The following is a 20,378-nucleotide window of genomic DNA, read 5'->3' as shown; positions in this document are numbered from 1 at the left end:
ATTGACATAATATTTTCCATTTATTCTCATATGGCCATTATTTTTATTTTTTAGAGACACGCATGGGAAGACTAGGAAATGAATGTGGTATTGGTTGTTGTTGTTGTGGTTGTTTTAAAGACAGGGTTGTCTTGTGTAGGCCTGGCTGTCCTAGAACTCATTCTGTAGACCAGGCTGGCCTCAAACTTAAGAGATCCACCTGCCTGTGACTGACGAGTGCTGGGGTTAAAGTTGTGCCCCCCCCCCACCACAACAACCATCTCCCCAGACCTTACCCCACCCTTAAATGAAGTGACTCAAAGTGGTAAGGGTTTGAATGATTCAGTATCTTCAAGATTTAAGCATCAGGAGATGGGCTTAGTGGGTGCTGAGCTGGAGGACAGTAGAGAGACAGATGGAGAGGCAGGATGAGCTGGCATTTCAGTCGTCCCCAGCCTGGAGGCTCTGTAGTGTCTTGCAGTGTTACAGACAGAGTACAGCAAGGCTGGGAAGGCATTAGGGCAGCAGGCAGAGAAGGTGCATTAGGAATTCTTGCTTAGCAGCTGAAGGAGGGAGAGGCCAGCGTAGAGGGCACAGAGGTTGTGGCGAGTGTCTGGATTCCACGTGTACTGGGGGCCTGATCTCTGGACTTCCAGGCCGCTTAGTCCCACCAGTGCTTCTGTTAGGATCAGTTCCTCCTCCCCGAGGGAGGAGAGCAGATCAGGCCGCAGGGGGAAAACACCCTCTTTATCTTGCAGGAAGTTCTGCTCCAAGATGTTTTCAACCTGCAGGGGACCAAGGTGACTGGAAATGGGGAACTGGAAAGCTTTCTCCCTCCTACCAGAGCAGACTGAGTACCCTAAGGACCTAGGGAGAGGGGAAGACTTTCCTCTAGGGATAAGGCTGGGGCCTGTGAGCACAGTAGGTCTGCATGCTCCCACAGTTTCTAGCGTCCCCCCTCATCCCCTGCCCTGAACGCCCCCTGGCATCTGTCACTTTTTCTCACCAGCTTCAGTTGCACCAGCAGGACCTTGTTCTCCAAGGATTTTACTAGAATCTTCTGTTGCTCTTCACTTAGCTCTGGAGGGAAAAGCAGAGAAAGAAAACAACAAACAAACAAACAAAGAAACAAAAGATTTGCTGCTGGTACAGATGGAACTACAGATTCTAAATAGTGTTAGCACACTCTAATCAATTAATCCATGCATCCACGCATCTATCTGTCCATCCACCCATCCCACCGTCCATCCATCCACAGATGAACACCTGCTCTATAACATACACCTTTGCTGGTCATTAACTTAAAACAGGTTGTGATTTTTGACTGGGTAAACTGACACACACCTTTAGTCTCAGTATTCTGGAAGGCAGAGGTATATATATATATGGACCTTGTGAGTTTGAGACCAGATTGTTCTACATAGTGAGTTCCAGGCCAGCCAGGGCTACATAGTGAGACCGCATCTAAAAAACAACAGCCAACCAAAATTCTAATCTTTCGAAGCAGTTTTGGGAGAAGTCATGTACTTTCTGTTTGTTTTTGAGACAGAATCTCATTCTGTAGCCTAGGGTTAAGTTAGGCACTCTGTACCCAGTGTGGCCTGAGATGTTCTTTTCAGTGGGAAAATGTGTCCTGCAGAGGTCAGGAGGAAATACAGGCACAAGATCAGAAGAGCAGTGACTGTGAAATTAAAGCTAACAGGTTGGCAGCAATGTGGAAGGGATGGACCTGGCCCCATGCAGAAGGTTTGAGAATGTAAAAAAGTAAAAATAAAAATGGACCAACAGGAGCTGGAGAGATGGCTCAGCAGGTAAGAATACTGACTGCTCTTCCAAAGGTCCTGAGTTCAAATCCCAGCAACCATATGGTGGCTCACAATGACCCATAATGAGATCTGACACTCTCTTCTGGTGCATCTGAAGACAGCTACATTGTAGTTATTTATAATAATAAATAAATCTTTGGGCCGCAGCAAGTAGGGACTGAGCAAACACAGTTGACCTGAGCAAGCTGGGCCGACCGGATTGAGCAGAGGTCCTAAATTCAATTCCCAACAACCAGATGACGGCTCACAACCATCTATCTGTACAGCTACAGTGTGTACTCATATACATAAAATAAATAAATAAATCTTTTAAAAAATGGATCAACTTAAACCCTAGGAAGGAAACCAATTTGGTGCTGATTTTTTTCTCTCTCAAATACCTGGATTAAATTCAGGTCCTTGTGTATGTATATACACACACACACACACGTGTATATATATACATATACATATATACATACACATACATATATACACACACACATATATACATACACACATATTTATATATATGCATACATTTATACACATATACATATACACATATATATATACACATACACATAAGTATATGTACATACACATAGGTATATATACATACACATAAGTATATGTACACACACATGTATACATATGTACACACACATATACACACACATATATGTATATATACGCATATATATATACATACATACACACTATAAGGCACCTGGCATCCACTCATTCATTCATTTGGGAATCATTCACATGATTTACTCTTATAACAGAAAGAAACCCATCTGATTCACTTCTCACTCACCTGTCAGAGCCCCGAGGAAGTAGAGGATGGCGTCCATAATATCCTTTGACAGCATAACATCTTTGGGGAGTGCTTCAAGGGTCACTTCCTGTCCCTTGTCTAGAGCCCGTTCAAGCTGTGAGGAAAACTGGGTGACTAATACTTGCGGTGAAGGTCTAACCTAGCTCTTGGCACACAGTAATCTGTGAGCCGAGGCTGACTCTCTCCCACTCCCTGTTTCTTTTGTGTGTGGTCAGGTCCTAGAAAGTGCTGGACTGGTAGGTGGTAGGCTCCTTGGTCCCTGGGTTTTGAGCTCTGGAAAGTATAAGCCGTTATCCAGCAGGGGGCGCCATAGGCTGATGGTACCCTCTGGCCATCAGAGGGTGCGCCCCACTTCCGGGAACCCTGTACTGATGCTCTTATTTCAGGGATAAAGGGGCCAGTGGTAGTCTAGCAGCCAAGGTGCACTTGGGCAGCCTTGGGAAGGATATCTGCTATTTATTCCGCAGCCTTTGGTCACTGTGCCATTGCCAGTTCCCCTCCCCATCTGCAATGACCGCCACCACCCACACTTCCCTCCCTCCATTCTCCCTGTGCTCTGGGCTCTCACCTTCTGCTCAAGGTCCTGGAGCTCTTTCTTCTTTCCTAGGAGATGGCTGAGGGAAGTGAGTAGGGAGTTTCGCCCTACTGGACTCAACTTTTCCACTTCTTGAGTTTCTCGCTGAACCTCTTTCTTTAATGTCTTGAAGTCTTCATGCATCTCCCCTAGGGGCACAGTTAATGGGGCAGACACCCTTCACCTGGTGCCCTCTCACACTGAATATATATATATGTAGGCTTTTGACCCCTTCTTCAGGACCCGGTGCCCTGTTTCCAGCTTTTATCTGACTTTTCCACTTTACCAAGGGGTGTGGTTATGAAGTTATGCTAAAAAATTGAAAAATTGAGCAGAGATGTAGACTAGACCCCCTGCCTTCAACTAACATGACAGTTAATTGCACTACCGTTACAACTACCACCACCCTGTATCCCAGGATTCATTCTTTATCTGTGCACAGTAGTTGACTTCTAGTTTCAACTATTCCACCCAGACATTTAGGAAAAGTCTGTTTCCTCTTCTCTTGTTTGTGGACAAATGATGGTCTTGATAACTTAGTGAAGGGGACACTGGGACTATTTCAGAGAGCAGTGGGTCTGTATCAAGGGACAGTGGCTGTGAACTGCAGCCTGTCTGTTCAGTGGCCTGAATTCTAAAAGTACATCTACTCTGTGTTGGGGGAAATGGCTTCCTGGAAGAGGCTGTAATTCCAGGACCCAGGGCTTCTCTCTTCTCTGTCTCTCTGTCTCTCCCTCTCTTTCTCTGACTTTCTCTTTCTTCCCCTTCCACTCTAATGCTTCTCTTCCTGCTTGTGTAGCAAAGTCTTGAAAAAATTCACAAAGCTCCTTTCCAACATCAGAATCTTGGATCACTGAGAAAATAAGAGGCAAATAGACAGATAAGAACAAATCCTAGCCGGGCAGTGGTGTTGCATACCTCTAATCCCAGCACTTGGGAGGCAGAGACAGGCAGATTTCTGAGTTCGAGGTAAGCCTGGTCTACAGAGTGAGTTCCAGGACAGTGAGTGCTACAAAGAGAAACCTTGTTTTGAAAAAAAAAAAAATCTTCAGAATCCTCTTGCTCTAGTCCCGGGAGGCAGGAATGGACAAGAACTAATATGGGGATTGGAGAGATGGCTCAGTAGTTAAAAGCACTGACTGTTCTTCCAGAGGTCCTAAATTCAATGCCCAGCAACCTCATGGTGGCTCACAACCATCTGTAATGGGTTCTGATGCTCTCTTCTGGTGTGTCTGAAGATAGCTACTGTGTACTTATATAAATAAAATAAATCTTTTTTTTTTGTTTTTTGTTTTTTCGAGACAAGGTTTTTCAGTGTAGCCCTGGCTGTCCTGGAACTCACTCAATAGACCAGGCTGGCCTCATATTCAGAAATCTGCCTGCTTCTGCCTCTCAAGTGCTGGGATTAAAGGCATGAGCCACTATTGCCTGGCAAATAAAATAAATATTTAAAAAAAAAGAACTGACACAATGTGAAAAGGGCACTCAGGCTGAACTGGTATCACCCAGCCTGAGTGACTCAGCACCAGCTGCCCCAGTTCCTGGCAGCAGATACATGCGGAACAGGTGACAGTTACTGAGGCTGCTGACAGCAAAGGTCTGGGGCAGCAGATCTCCTGCACATCTTGTCTATAGATCTCTCCATTCTATTGTTTTTATTGGAACTTCTTATTCTATTCCTAACTTCTTTTTTTTTTAAAGATTTATTTATTTATTTATTTATTTATACACTGTAGCTGTCTTCAGACACACCAGAAGAGGGCATCAGATCTCATTACGGGTGGTTGTGAGCCACCATGTGGTTGCTGGGATTTGAACTTTGGACCTTCGGAAGAGCAGTCAGGTGCTCTTACCCACTGAACCATCTCACCAGCCCCCTTATCCTAGCTTCTTATTGGGAGTTCTGCTGTAGTTGAGGGACAGCTGTTTGCTGAGATCTGTCCCACTATCTTCCTGGCCATTCCCAAGATGTAGGAGGGAGGAAAACTAAGGTTTTGATCTTAAGTCAAAAGGAACACTTAGATATGAGCTTCCCTTCTCCTGGCTTTTCTGAAAACACAAAAAGAACATCTGTCAGGACAAACTCTTTGCTGCCCTTCCCTAAAGCCATTGGCTAAGACAGTTTCACGGTAGCATTATGAAACATGGAGATTCTGCGAGCACACTCACCCATACGACTTTGGAACACATCCCGTCTCCAAATCTCTCTGTTTCTGGCTGTGTAATGGCCCCTGTCTCTTTGTTCCTTTATGTCCCATACCTCTATCTGTCTGAGGACCCAGGAAACAAGAGCAGATGTTTTTGTTGGTAGATTATAGGAGCTACTGCTCCTATTTTAGGGTGGGAGACTTTACCAGATATCATCTGGACAGTTCTGCCTTGTCTTTGAGGCACACACCGGGCGTTAAAGGTTGGCATGCTGTCAGTACAAATGTGTGGAATGCCTATAAGGGACAAGAGAAGGCATCAGGAGGTCATCACCAGCCTGCCACACCCTTCTTTCTTCAGCCTCAAACCCCAAGCTCCTCAACTGCCCCATCTAATTCTTTACCTGACCTTCACTGTTGGAAGTTGTAAGCTCTTCCCTACAATAGCATCCCCCACCCCGCCCCAATCACCAATCCAGTGCTGCTGTCAGAATCCGTCTCCTCCTTGGGCTTCTGAAGTCAGAGGCTGTGCTCATTTGGCTTTTGGGTCACTCCCCACAGCTTCTCCAGTGCCATAGACACCTGAAACCCAGGTCTCCTCCTTCATCTAGAGCAACCTTTGTTCTGTCGCCAGCAATGGGCAATATAAGATGCTGCTCCCCCCACCTTCGCCTGATCCCCTCACACTGCAAGAGAGGCCCAGGATGCCACTGCACAGATGCAGCCATTCCTTATCTTGAGGTAAGCACATGCTGGTCTCTGCTCACCCCACTTATCTTCCCCATAGACGATCAGTTGTCTCACTCGATAGGCCAGGACGCAGCCCTTGGGGATGGTTACTTCATCCTTCTCATACACGGACCCCTAGGATTACACAATGAGAATCTGTGAGTTCTCTGAGATCCATTAGCAGGAGGGGCAGGATGCAGGTACAGGGCTGGGTCTGACAGTCTTTGAGGACACAAGCAGTAGGAAAGCCTTCAGTAGGATCTCCAGTTGACTTTCTTTGTGCTCTGAACTTATGGCCCTTGAAGCCTTCCCATTCATTTCTTTTTTTAAAAAATATATACATTCATTTGTTTATTTTATGTATAAGAGTACACTGTCTTTTTCTTTAGACCTACCAGAAGAGGGCATCGGATCGAATGACAGATGGTTGTAAGCCACCATATGGTTGCTTAGAATTGAACTCAGGACCTCTGGAAGAATAGTCAGTGGTATTAACCACTAAGTCATCTCTCCAGCCCCCTTCCCATTCATTTCTAGTGATCATCCCCTGCTTCTGGACTGGACAGCAGAGGAACTGGACAGACCTGCTCTAGCACCTGCCTGTGGATCATCCTGCCCCATATCCCAGGTTCCTCCTTCTTTCACACCAGCTGCCCCATTTTTATCTCATTCGGGAAGTCTTCCCCTGGACCCAATCCCATACCTTTCCTCTTGAACATACTCACTAGATGTATGTATAGATTATAAGAGATGCACTTATTTCTACTGGGCTTTACCTGTGTGACTCATCTATAAGTAAGGACATTCTGAAAGCAGGAAACTGCCCTCTTCCTGGGATCTTACCAGGTAGTCCAGACTGACCTTGAACCTGTGAGCCTCCTGCCTCTGCCTTCTGAGTACTGGGATTACTAGTGTGCACCACCATACCAGAGAGGAGAGCAGGGGAGGGGTGAGGACAAATCCTGTATCACTGAACTTGCTCTGTGTTGTCTGTGGCCTATGGAGACCTGGCCTGCTGGGTACCACTGAGCAAAGGACAGTGTGTGTGGTCTGTCTCTCTCCATCTCTGTGTCTTTCTCTCTATGTCTGTGTATAGCAAACCTGTAGTCCCAGTGAGGGAAGGTTGAGAGAGAATTTGGAAATTGCGTTGCTAGCTCGCTTCAGAGTGACTTCCTGCTTGGCTTTCACCACCTCCATCACCACATACAGGTTCTGCTTGTATTCCCGCATCTCCTGCAGGAACGGGTGGTCTGCTGACAGTTTCCTAAAGCAGGAGAAGCAGGAAGACACCACCCTCAGCGTTTCTTTACCAGGGCCACCACCTGTGCTTTGTACTATTTTATTTTTGAGAGAGGTTCCCGTTGTACTGCCTTGGCTGGCCTGTGCACCCAGGGCTGGCCTTGAACTCACAGAGACCCACCTGCCTTTGTCTCTCAAGCACTGGGACTAAAGGTATGTGCCACTATGCCCCTTAGTGTCTGGTTTTTAAATTTGGCAATCGTAGACAGTATGGTGCTAGGGAAGGAATGAAGGCTCAGATCAGCCCACAATGCAAAATCAGACTTCGGCTTCCTGGTAGGGCAGCAGCTTTGAGTCTGAGTTGCCTCATCTATAAAACAGAGATGATGCTAACTACCTCCCAGGTATAAACTGCCATAAACTGTGCAAACAGCTGGAGGCTCATCACCTGGCTTCTCCACTTCCTCCTCCACTTTGCTTCCATATGAAAACACATCTCTGTCCTTACAGCATCTGCTTTTATTCCTGAGTTCTCCCTCAAGTCACTGCCCAATTTCTCTCCTTTGCCTACTGGCAAACCTCTCAAAGAGTGAGCCATACTGATTATCTGTGTGTTCATCATCCCATTGGAATCTCACGTTGCTGAAATCACAGTGACCCACACTCACTAAACTGGGTGATTCCCCCTAAATGTGGACCATCCTGGATCTTCTGTCCTTCTGTGCCTTTCTGCCTTATTTTGACTTCCAATTGCATGCACTACTCTCAGTTTTTTTTTTTTTTTTTTTTTTTTGAGAAATTGCCACATAGATTTCCAAAGTGGTTGTACAATTTATACTCCCACCTTTCCCTAAATCCTTGTGAGTGTGTGCTATCTTGTGAGGTTTGGTCTTAGCCATCTTGAGAGGTACAGGATGGAACTACAGAGAGGTTTTGACTGATTTTTCACTGATGACTAAAGACTCAAATATTTCCTTAAGTGCTTCTCTGCTCTTCTAGATTCCCTTGCTGAGAGTTCTCAGTTTAGCTCTGAACCCCATTTTTAAATTATGTTGTTTGGATGTTAATTTTTAACTTCTTGGTTTCTTCATAAACTCAGTGCATTAGCCCTCTGTCAGATGTAGGTTGAAGATACTTTCCAATCTGTACACTGCCTTTTTGTCCTATTGACAGCATTCTTTGCCTTACAGAAACTTTTACTTTCATGAACTTCCATTTATCAAATATTGATCCTGGCAGCCCCTTAGCCCTGTCCTCTCACCTTTCCTTGTGCAAGTTCTCCAGAGCAGTGGGAGCCACGCTGAGCGTCTGCACCTCCAGGGTGCTGCTTCATGACAGGCCCACAGTCCCCTTTACTTTCATTATCTTTGGTATGTCCACATCTCCCTCTACTCTGGCATCCAGCATATTCTTAAAGCTAAAATTGCCAAGGAGTGTCGGATCTGTGGGAAGGAAAAGACAGAAGCAGCTGAGCTGAGAGGTACCCCCACTCATCAGCACCCCCAGAGAGAACTTTGGGCTTGGTGACCCCTAACCATATCAGAGAGAAGAGCTTGAGGATCTTCCTTGTGGTCAGGATGGCTGGCCCTAGCCCCACAGCATCCTTCAGAGCTCTGGGTGAGAGGCTGACCTGAGAGGGAACTGCCTGGCTCCAGCACATCCAGGAGAGTGTAGTTGGTGCGCACATAGCGGGCTCCCCAGAACAGTGTGCTCTTCCTCTTCCTCAGCACCAGGCAGAAAAGACGGAAGCGTTTGAAGTCAATGAGGCTGTCTAGGGGTGTCAGATCCCCACTAGGGTTCAGCTGTCTAGTCAGGGCTCGGGTGACATCCTCAAACATAGACATCGTCTCTGTGGAGAAGGAGATGGACAATGTCCAGGCAGCCACTGGGGTCATTAAGACCTGGTAAGGTCTTTGTAAAGAGGTTGTCACCAGGCTTCACTCGTAGAGTAGAGGGGAGACAATTAGAGCCATCTGCATGTTGGATCTGGAAGGTGCCCACGGAGTCCTTCTTTTGTGATGGACAACCCCAAACTCTAGAGTTCACATGGCTGACACAAGATGCCAGCCTTTCCCTTTGCTAAGGGCTCTTTTCTCATTCCATGTTCATTTCTTCTCAGCTGAGAGGGCAGGTTGGACACTCTGGGGAGCCAGGGGAAGGTCTAAGAGACCTTCCTAGAGCCACAGAGTCCAGCCAGAGTATGTCATCAGCAGTGGAAGTGAAGTGTATTCCCACACTAAGGGACAGTTGAAGCTAGGACCTGGGGACACCAGGGAAAGGAAGCAACCACACTGGGCCCAGCTGCCTGGGCAGTCTAAGCTGGGCAGCTTCCTCAGTTGCCCTTTTCTTGGCAAGGGTACACTTGTTTGTACCCTACACTTCCCTCCCACCTACCTCCTAGCAGCCTGGCTATAGTGGGCCAGTTTTCCAGTTCCTTTCTCTCGCTCACTTTTTTTTTTTTTTTGCCTTTGTTGGTTCTGTTTATGATATATCCCCTTTCCAATGAAAAGAATTCAAATTCATCCTTTAAGACTCAACTCAAAGCTGGGCAAGGTGTCGCACGCCTTTAATCCCAGCACTTGGGAGGCAGAGGCAGGCGGATTTCTGAGTTCGAGGCCAGCCTGGTCTACAAAGTGAGTTCCAAGACAGCCAGGGCTATACAGAGAAACCCTGTCTTGAAAAACCAAAAAACCAAAAATCCAAAAATCCAAAAAACCAAAAAACCAAACCAAACAAATAAACAAACAAACAAAAAATAAATAAATAAAGAAAGAAAGAAAGAAAAGAAAAGAAAAAATGAAAAAAAAAAAGACTCAACTCAAGGGCTGGAGTGGTTAAGAGCATTGACTGATCTTCTGGAGGTCCTGAGTTCTAATTCCAGTAAACACATGATGGCTCACAACCTTCTGTAATGTGATTAGAAGTCCTCTTCTGGTGTGTCTGAAGATAGTTGCAGTATAGTTATATATAATAAATAAATTAACCTTTGAGCTCAGGGTGAGCATGGCTGTAGAAAGAAGAAGAAGAAGAAGAAGAAGAAGAAGAAGAAGAAGAAGAAGAAGAAGAAGGGGAAGGGGGAAAAGGGGAAAAGAAGGGGAAAAGGGGAAAGGGGGAGGAAAGGGGAAGAAGAAGGGGGAGGGAAAGGGGGAAAGAGGGGGGAAAGAGGGGGAAGAGAGGTGAAAGAGAGGGGATAGGGGGAAAGGGAAAAGGGGGGAAGGGGAAAGGGGAAGAAGGGGGAAGAAAGGGGAAGGGAGAAGAATGGGGAAGGAGGAGGAGGAAGAAGAAGAAGAAGAAGAAGAAGAAGAAGAAGAAGAAGAAGAAGAAGAAGAAGAAGAAGAAGAAGAAGAAGAGGAGGAAAAAGACTCAAGTCACCTGCTCACCACATTACTCCTTTGGACATTTTGCTGATTCTGCTTGTATTCCCAAGGCTCCTTGTATATTTACTTCTGAAACACCTGCTTATTCATCTTGTTACCATCTGTCAACCTGACTGCCTCACCTACTCAACTGTAACTTCCCAGAGGGGAGGAAATGGACATTAATCACCTCTACAGCATCAGCACCAGCACCAGCACCAGCACCAGCACCAGCACCAGCACCAGCACCAGCATCAGCACCAGCACCAGCACCAGCACCAGCACCAGCACCAGCATCAGCACCAGCACCAGCACCAGCATCAGCACCAGCACCAGCACCAGCACCAGCATCAGCACCAGCACCAGCACCAGGCACCATGTCTGGTAGAAAGAAGGATAGAAAGAGAGAGTTTGGTTTTGGGAAACACGCAAGGGTGAAAGGGACAAAACAGATGTGGGACCTGCAAGGACTGGAAGTTTGACATCTTAGGACTCTGTCTTTGAAGTCCAGGTATCTCACCTGAGCATCCAGGAGACACACCCAGATTTTCCTGGTGGGTGGAAAAGATCAGACACATCAGCTAGCCTCCATGGGCCTCACCTTTCTGTAGTACTTGACAGAGGCAGGGAAACAGGAAGAGCACACACAGATGTTGGGGCCATTCTGTCATCTACAATATACTTTCCAGCCCTTGTTCCTGGAAGGGTTGGGATGGCCTAAGTCTCTCCAGAGACCAACTGAGTGTACCTAGAAGTACCTACCCTTCACCAGAGTGGCCCTCAAAGGGCTGCTTCTTTTCACCCTAAGGCCTACTATGAGCCCTACACCCAGTGAAACCCAGGGGAACTTTATGGCCATGATAAAGGATAAGAAATCCAATGCCAACACAGAAGTGGATGCTCATAGTCAGCTATTGGATGGATCACAGGGCTCCCAATGGAGGAGCTAGAGAAAGTACCCAAGTTGCTAAAGGGATCTGCAACCCTATAGGTGGAACAACATTCTGAACTAACCAGTACCCCGGAGCTCTTGTCTCTAGCTGCATATGTATCAAAAGATGGCCTAGTTGGCCATCACTGGAAAGAGAGGCCCATTGGACACACAAACTTTATATGCCCCAGTACAGGGGAACGCCAGGGCCAAAAAATGGGAATGGGTGGGTAGGGAAGTGGGGGGGTGTATGGGGGACTTTTGGGAGAGCATTGGAAATGTAATTGAGGAAAATGCGTAATAAAAAATATTAAAAAAAAAAAAAGAAATCCAATGCCCATTTGGCTCCAACCTTCCCCTTGCTCCCCAGAGTGTCCCCCTGCCTTTTCAGCCATCATTGATCTTACCAGGGAAGGGTGATGCTGGGTTCTGTCCGGCAGTAGGTGTGTGGTGAGGAACCAGAGCTTGTTCTGTCTATAGGGTGAGGGAATGACTGACTGTCCCTTATCAGGACTGGCTGCTTTATATCTCTGTGGAGGCTGGGATGTAGACTCCCACAGACTCCACCAGCATCAATCTGTTTGAAGTGCCCCACCTCAGGCACTGGGCCCTGGCCTGGTACGAGAAGAGGGGTTGGGTAGGGAGTTGCCAGAAAGGTGTCTTTGTAGATGGTCCTGAGACAGAAAGAAATGGTGAGTGAAAATTTTCTTGTGGACTTTTGGGAACAAGGGACAGTCAACAGGGACGGGGTTGGGGCGATCACCTGGAAGAGAATGGGGGGGGGGCAAGAGACCCAAAGAACGGATAGCAAGTCACAAAGTCTTATCAAGCTGACAAATATTTATTGTTCCCACACACGTTATATACTCATAGAAGCAGGATATAGGATAAGGGGGGTGGAGTGGGGTCGCTTTGTCTCTGGGGAATGCCCTGTTCCCAAGAACAGGCTATTGGCTGGGTAAAATGTTCAGTTGGAAGAACAGAACAGAATGGGTTCTAGGTACATGTTCTCAAGATCTATAGCTATTTGTTCTCAACTGGGCTATCCCACAGAGTCCAAGACTTTCTGCCAGAAAGCACTTATGGCTGACAAGGCAGTTCATGCTCAAACAAGGTTGCTCCAAACTATGGAGGGAGTGGGAATTGGGTGTGTATTTGTGTGTGTTTGTGTATGTGTGTGTGTGTGTGTACTCATGCATGCATGTGAATGGTGTGGTATCGTTATGGCCCATCTGGAAACATCTGCCATTCATCTGAGGCCTTGTGGAAATGATAAGTGATAAGAAATCCTATATGTTTAGGGACTGCAGGTAGCAGAGGAGCTGATAATCTGCCCTTTATCTTTGTATGCATCAGCCTGCTGATTCTTAACTCCCTCTATGTGTATACGTGCATTGGCTACACATGCATAGCTTGGTACCAGGATTCACAGAAGTCTGAGGAAGCAGGATAGAGTGAGCTCATATTGTCTTCTGTAGCTGCCAGGGGCCACAGGTTACTGGGTTCCTGAAAGGAAAGCTGGGGTTTGGATGGGAAAGGCAGCAAGAGAACAAGACAAGTTCTGAACAAGGCCCAATGTTTACTTAGGAGTCTGTGCTAGTAGTGTGTGTGTGTGTGTGTGTGTGTGTGTGTGTGTGTGTGTAAGCATCCCCCACCATGCCAGTATCTCATTGTTTTGTCAAGATCACATCAGGAAAAGAGGTTCAGCCTCTCAGCAGGCAGTGGCATCTTGGAGAAAACCACAGATGTGGCAGGACAGCAGACTTTACCTAGGGTGGAAGACTCCAGCTAGCAACTATAGCAATCCAGGTCTGAGCCATCCTGCTCAATTCTGGGGGGGGGGGGGGGAAACAATTCCTCCCTTTCTATTTATTAAAAATTAGTTGGACTTGGGCATAAAATTTACTTATGCTCCATGGTCCTGCCTGGAAATTATGGTGGCTGGAGACCCTGCCTGTCTTAGGACTGAATCTAATTAGATGCTTTCTAACCTATCTCAGAGAACACATTCAGCTTGTTTATATCTATTTGCACAAACATATCCTTTCAGTGTTTATTATGAGCAAACACGGCCTCTTGGCACATGCCTCTGTCTTAGGTTGAAAGAAGCCATAGACCAGTGGCCCGTCTTTGGCTGCTGGCCCTCATTGCAGACCTTTTCCCCAATCAGACCAAAGCCACAGTATGGAGTCAATGCATTTCCTCATAACAATGAATCACTGCCATATCTGAGCTTTGCTGAAGGCGAGCCTGTAAGGAGGTAACAGACCTGCTTGAAATACAAAGTCCAAAGTTGAAAGGAGCAGGATTCAGGGTGTCTGTGGGAATGTTCCAGGCACTCAATTCAGTTGCAAATTAGCAATGAGCAGACCCAAGTCTGGTCTCCTGGAGTGGGGGAGGTGGCTTTGAGAATCAACAAAAATCTGTTACTCCTCATGTAAATAATGGAGGCTATGCTCCAAGTTAACTCTGCTGGCTGGTAAAGATTTTTAGGTATTTTCATGATAGGAGTCTCCAATCTTGGATTTATTTCTAGACCAGTCCATGATTGAGTCAGAATAACTGGTCACAGTAAAGCAAAGAGGAGAGAGTCTTTATAACTCCTTCTTTTATTTAATTTTTCTAAGTCAGGTTCCACAGTCTCTATGTTTTCTTTTCCACAAGGTCTAAAAGCTTGAAGCAGGGCAGCTTAGCTTGTTTAACCTGGAACATAGGCAAGCAAAGGTGGGTCAAGATCATATGCCCAACACACCTTTCCTGTCCACATTGTCAGGGCACTCAGCAAGCTCACAGGTAAGCCTGTCACATGAATCATTTTGGCAGCTAGCATGCTCCTGCAGCATTCTGTGGAAAAAACACAAACATGCCCTCTTCCCATATTAAATACCTGACCTGGATCATACCAATAAGTGAATCCTTCCATCTCACCTAGGCATGAGTATGCCTAGTTATAGGATACTATAAGGCACTCAGGAAGGAGTTGTTTGGCATCCAAATTTTAAATTTTAAAAATAAAAAGTGTGATTTAAATAATGTGCACGGGGATATAATTCCCCTCCCCCCTTTTAAGAAGATGCTGTTTTATATGCCCACAATACCTTGTCCTTGAGAAATATTAAAAATTCCAGTAACATTGGTAACATTAAAATGTTGACAAAACATCTCAAATGCTTGACTGTAATCTTCATTTCCAATATCTGTTTTCATCTGATTTGGAACTAGAAATCCTGAAAAGGTATCAATAGTCACATGTGCATATTTTATTTTTCTAAAATCAGAAATACGAGTATCCATTTGCAATAATTGATTAGGTATAAGTCCTTGAGAATTAACACGTTTATGTGGAACAGGTAGAAATTGAGGACACTGAGAACAAGTCTTTACAATTTGACCTGCACATTTTCTAAAAATACCAAATTATTGTCTCAAGCCATTACTATTTTGATGATGTAAAGAATGAGATTATATGGCCAATTTTTCTTGTGTAAGGCCTATAATCTACCTGGGATATGAATCTGGGGTGGCATTGCCTAAAGAACTCTTGTCCAGGCAATTTAGGATAGTTCTTAAATGTCCAAAGTCAGTTCTTTAAAGAAACAGTATGTTTTCTTAACTTGAGTTGTATGATTGCAGTTTTGAGAATTAGCAGTTGCTAAAAAAGGAACTATTTTAAGCAATTTTAAACCATGAGCTCTCTCTCTCTCTCTCTCTCTCTCTCTCTATATATATATATATATATATAAAACCTTGTCAGGTTTTTAAGACTTTTTTTTTTAATACCTTCATGATTTTATCTTACAATTCTATTTTAACACTATGACAGCTTTATAATAGGGTGTTAAAACTTGACATGGAGACGATGAAACATGATTCCACATCAATGTTCTCTTTTGCCAAAGAATCGCTGTGGGCACACTGAGTAACCATAACTAGGATATGCAGCTAATGTTTGATTACCATTGATAACAATTGATTACAGAAGCTTCCTCTACTTTCTGCAAAGCTTTCTGTTTTTCCCCAGTTAATTTGCATCTCCCTTGATAACATCCAACAAAGGCTTAAGTCCTCCTGTGGTGAGCTTAAGGTGAGGTCTAAGCCAATTAACATCTCCTGGAAGCTTTTGAAAATAACTTGAAGTAAGTAAATCATCTTTTCTTTCTTAAATATTCTGTACCACAATTTTTCTAGGATATAACTAAGACCCTAATTTTTTTTTTTTTTTTTTTTTGGTTTTTCGAGTCAGGGTTTCTCTGTATAGCCCTGGCTGTCCTGGAACTCACGCTGTAGACCAGCTAAGACCCTAATATTAAGAATATAGTGCCTCTGAAACTTTTCTGGAGCAAAAGCTACTCCCCAAAACTTTAAAGCTCCTTGTTTAGGTGTAAAGATTTGTAGTAAATTTTCCTTCATAGGCATTAGCTAATAAAATACTTTCCATCTAAGAAACAATATACACTAAAACAGAGAGAAATAAATTTTTTTCTTACATAACGTAAGGCTATTAGCCATAACTAGAGACAAAACTTTCCAATGATCACAAGCTCACTAGAAGCAAACCCTTCACAGTTAATCAGGATGCAAAGGAAAAAACAACCTTCCAAATCCATAATAATTCTATATGGAGTAGGCAGGCCAGAATTTCATACCTCTACAAGTTCCACATCCTCATAGACCTTTCATAAATCTTAAGTTTAAACTTTATTTTGAACAACACCTGGATAGATCTGTAATAACATTGTTCTGCTTAAAAAAAAAAAAAAAAAATCCCTGGAGGCAAGGAGAGGTGAGGTCCCAAAAACTTCCCTAGGCAGGGTTTGCAAAACAAAACAAACAACACACAAGCCTCTCTGGGGATGCTCTGAGCTTTGCATTAATTCAACTGTAAATGTATTTTAATTGAGCATACTGCCTCAGTCCTGGGCCAAAGATTATGCCTCCTGCAGTGAGTACAGATTCCAGGGGAATAATTCGACTGTCTGTCTATGCCTCTAATTTTTGGAAAGTCTTTCTTAAGATGATTTATACTTAAAACACTCCTTATAATCTTAGTGCTGGAAGCATTGCTTGTACTGTAATCCCCTGCAAGGCAGCAACCATAGCCAAACTGATTGTATGAGGGTCCAATTTCTGCACCAGGCAAATATATCCAGGTAAGACTGTCTTTGCTTTGTATGGCTGGATGGCTGCAGCAAGCTGCATTAGTGCTCTCATAATCATCCTAATTAACAATATATGGGTGAGTTAAAAATCTTAGAGCCAGGTGTGGTGGCGCACACCTTTAATCCCAGCACCTGGGAGGCAGAAGCAGGCAGATTTCTGAGTTCAAGGCCAGCCTGGTCTACAAAGTGAGTTCTAGGACAGCCAGGGTTATACAGAGAAACCCTGTCTCGAAAAACTGAAAGAAAAAAACAACAACAACAACAAAAAAAACCCCAAAAAATCTTAGGCTTGCAATCAAACTACAAACTGCAATCAATGGAACACTGGCAATTTTAACCATAATTTTTAAGTTTCTGTTGCAATATTCGAATATATCCATAACTTTTGGAAAGCAAAACCTAATTTTAGGCAATCTATTCTCTTTAAAATCAATACCAAAATCATCAGTTTCACGTTATGAAGTTTGGCTGCCAACTTGTATATTAATGCATGACAGTGCAGCTTTTAATGAATCATAAAAGAGACATTGTTTTAAATCTTATCTCTTACAAGTGTAGTTTCTAGGTTAAGAATTACATAAAATATTATCCCAACGTATATGTATTTTTAGGTCCTAGATACCTGGGCTGGTTACTGCCACATGCTGTTGTTTAAAATGACTCCAACCCCGAGTTACCAGTTTTAAGCTAACTTTCTTTTTACCAATTGAAAAAGTGTAACATAAAACCAAACAACTAGGCCTTTAGGCCCAGGCTTGAAAATGTGACCTTTGTGACTCAATGCTCCAAGGCATGCTAATCATAAAACAGATAGTGACATTCCTTCTCCCACCAGCCTCCTCGGTTCAGGGAGTGTTTGTTCAAAAGAAGGCCACTCTGACCGATCATGGAACCCACTATGCAAATGTGCTATTGTTAGAGGCTCATAGAAACTGTCTTGAGAAATAACCGCACAATTACCAGGTATTATTTTTCCACTTCCTCTTAACGCTTAACTGGTATTTTTGGTATTTTCCAACAATGCCCTCCTCACCCCCTTGAGTTGTGTTTTTTTTCCTTTAAACACCCCCCTTTCCCAGCTACTCGGGGTCCACACAGTCCTCTACCCCTGTGTGGTGTATGACTGTGGGCCCCAGAGCACACCTGGAATAAAAGTCCTCTTGTGTTTTGCATCAAGACCATTTCTCGTGAGTGATTTGAGGTGTCGCCTCTCCCGAGTCAGAACGTGGGGGAGTCCTCACCATCTGGGTCTTTCACAATGTTATACCTTTTTAATCATACCAAATAACTTATAAACCAATACTCTATGATCAAGACATGCAGAGCATATTTATACTTTTAAGACCAGTCAGAACCCAAATGAAGCAGCTACATGAATCTTATAAATTTAGACCACTCAAAGAATTCTTACTTTTTCTAGCTATAATTTTAAGAGAAAAAACACTTTGTCATTTGGTGAACCCAATAATCATAATTGCAGAGACTTTTCTAGGGAAAAACAACTCTCAGCTTATTTGCCTTAGAACTAAGAAGCTGCTGACCCCTTCTAAAAGCAGCTTTTTAGCAGGGCCTCTCCTGCTGTGCTTGACTCCTGTCCCCATGTTTTGTGAGTGTTGGAGGACTCATCTGAGACAGATAGATGACCTCAAACTCAATTTTTTTTTTTTTTTTTTTTTTTTTTTTTTTTTAAGGGGTTTCTCTGTGTAGCCCTGGCTGTCCTGGAACTCACTTTGTAGACCAGGCTGGCCTCGAACTCAGAAATCCGCCTGCCTCTGCCTCCCAAGTGCTGGGATTAAAGGCGTGCGTCACCACGCCCGGCGCCTCAAACTCAATTTTGTCCTCTTGTAATCTCAGGCTTACTCTGTAACATCAGGGCCCACACTGGTCTGTCAGGGCTCTCACTCCAGGGGTGTGGCCAACAACTGCTCCCTGTCTCAGTCCTACAGAGGTGAGATGAGAGGAGGGTGTGCTCTTCCTTCAGGAAGTGGGGCTCCTCATATAGAGTTGGAGCTGCTAAAGAGCTGTGTGTGTGTGTGTGTGTGTGTGTGTGTGTGTGTGTGTGAAGGGAATGTTCCTCTTTTGTGTTGGAAAATGAGTACGGGGGAGGGGAGGCAGATGCTTTTGTACATTTGTCTTTTCCTTGGAGGATCAGACAACAAAGTGTGAACCTTGCTTCTTCTTCCATGTGGCTTGGTACTAGGGGTGGCTTCCTCAGCATGCGACCTGTGTACTGGCAACAGGCGCTGTGCTTGCTTTGATGCTGTCCTGAGGGCATCTTGAATAATAATTTAAAAATTACTAATTTATTTGATATTTTTATTTATTTGTTTTGAGACAACATAGCCCTGGTCATCCTGGAACCAAACTGTAGACTAGGCTGGTCTTGAACTCACTGCCTTTGCCTCCTGAGTCCCTTGGAACTACAGTTATGGATGGTTGTGAGCCACATGTCAGTGGGTGTTGGAAAACTGAATCCAGGTTTTTCTACAAGAACAAATGCTCTTAACTGCGGAGCCATCTCTCTAACCCCTTGAATAGTAATTCACCAAATTTTTGTTTTTGTCTTTTGAGACAGAGTTTCTCTGTATAGCCAGGGCTGTCTTGGAACTCACTCCATGGAAAAGGCTGGCCTTGAACTCAGGTATCTACATTTCTCTGCCTCCCAAATGATGGGATTAAAGGTGTGCACCACTGCTATCTGGTTTAATATTTTCTTTGAGAAAGGATCTCACCTTCATTTTCTACTTAACCAACGTGAACTCTATTGTCCTGTTTTGTGCTTGTATCATAGTCCCCTAGACCTTCCTTTCCTCTCCAAGCCCTCAGCCAGGGCTGGAGAACATGGGCGCTTTGGTGAGGGCAGGCAGCTTGGATGATCCTTTCAGTGTAAAGCAGACGTTCTGGATTCTAACCCTCTGAGCTCTGGGAGCATTTTCCAGTGGGCCTGAGGAACAGTCTGGGCAGTAACGCGTATGTATGGATCATGGCTGTTTCTTTACCTGGGTCAAATGACAGATTCCCTTTACAGAAAAACCAGAAGACAGCTTGTCCTAGGATTGACATAATATTTTCCATTTATTCTCATATGGCCATTATTTTTATTTTTTGGAGACACGCATGGGAAGGATTAGACTAGGAAATGAATGTGGTGTTGGTTGTTGTTGTTGTTGTGGTTGTTTTAAAGACAGGGTTGTCTTGTGTAGGCCTGGCTGTCCTAGAACTCATTCTGTAGACTAGGCTGACCTCAAACTTAACAGATCCACCTGCCTGTGACTGACGAGTGTTGGGGTTAAAGTTGTGCCCCATCACCAACACCACCACAACCACCATTACCACCTCCCCAGACCTTACCCCACCCCTAAATGAGGTGACTCAAAGTGGTAAGGGTTTGAATGATTCAGTATCTTAAGGATTAAGCATCAGGAGATGGGCTTAGTGGGTGCTGAGCTGGAGGACAGAAGGAGAGAGATAGATGGTGAGGCAGAAGGAACTTGGAGACTGATGTTGAGCTGGCATTTCAGTTGTCCCCAGCCTGGAGGCTCTGTGGTGTCTTGCAGTGTTACAGACAGAGCACAGCAAGGCTGGGAAGGCTTTAGGGCAGCAGGCAGGGAAGGTGCA

The 20,378-nt window shown here is 44.6% G+C and overlaps 1 protein-coding gene across 1 annotated transcript; it reads right to left on the bottom strand.

Annotated features, from left to right (window-relative positions):
- Positions 1-521: 521 nt before the first annotated feature.
- Positions 522-9,158, bottom strand: LOC110305969 (gasdermin-A2-like). The gene is given in 9 exon segments (XM_021178155.1): positions 522-764; positions 986-1,059; positions 2,605-2,719; positions 3,194-3,348; positions 5,554-5,643; positions 6,114-6,210; positions 7,177-7,339; positions 8,576-8,756; positions 8,945-9,158. Coding segments are annotated over 9 exon segments (1,332 nt in total).
- Between the last annotated feature and the right edge of the window lie 11,220 nt (positions 9,159-20,378).

This window comes from Mus caroli, chromosome 11 (genome assembly GCF_900094665.2).
Source record: "Mus caroli chromosome 11, CAROLI_EIJ_v1.1, whole genome shotgun sequence".
Taxonomy (NCBI): domain Eukaryota; kingdom Metazoa; phylum Chordata; class Mammalia; order Rodentia; family Muridae; genus Mus; species Mus caroli.
This window is presented reverse-complemented; position numbering and strand designations above follow the sequence as displayed.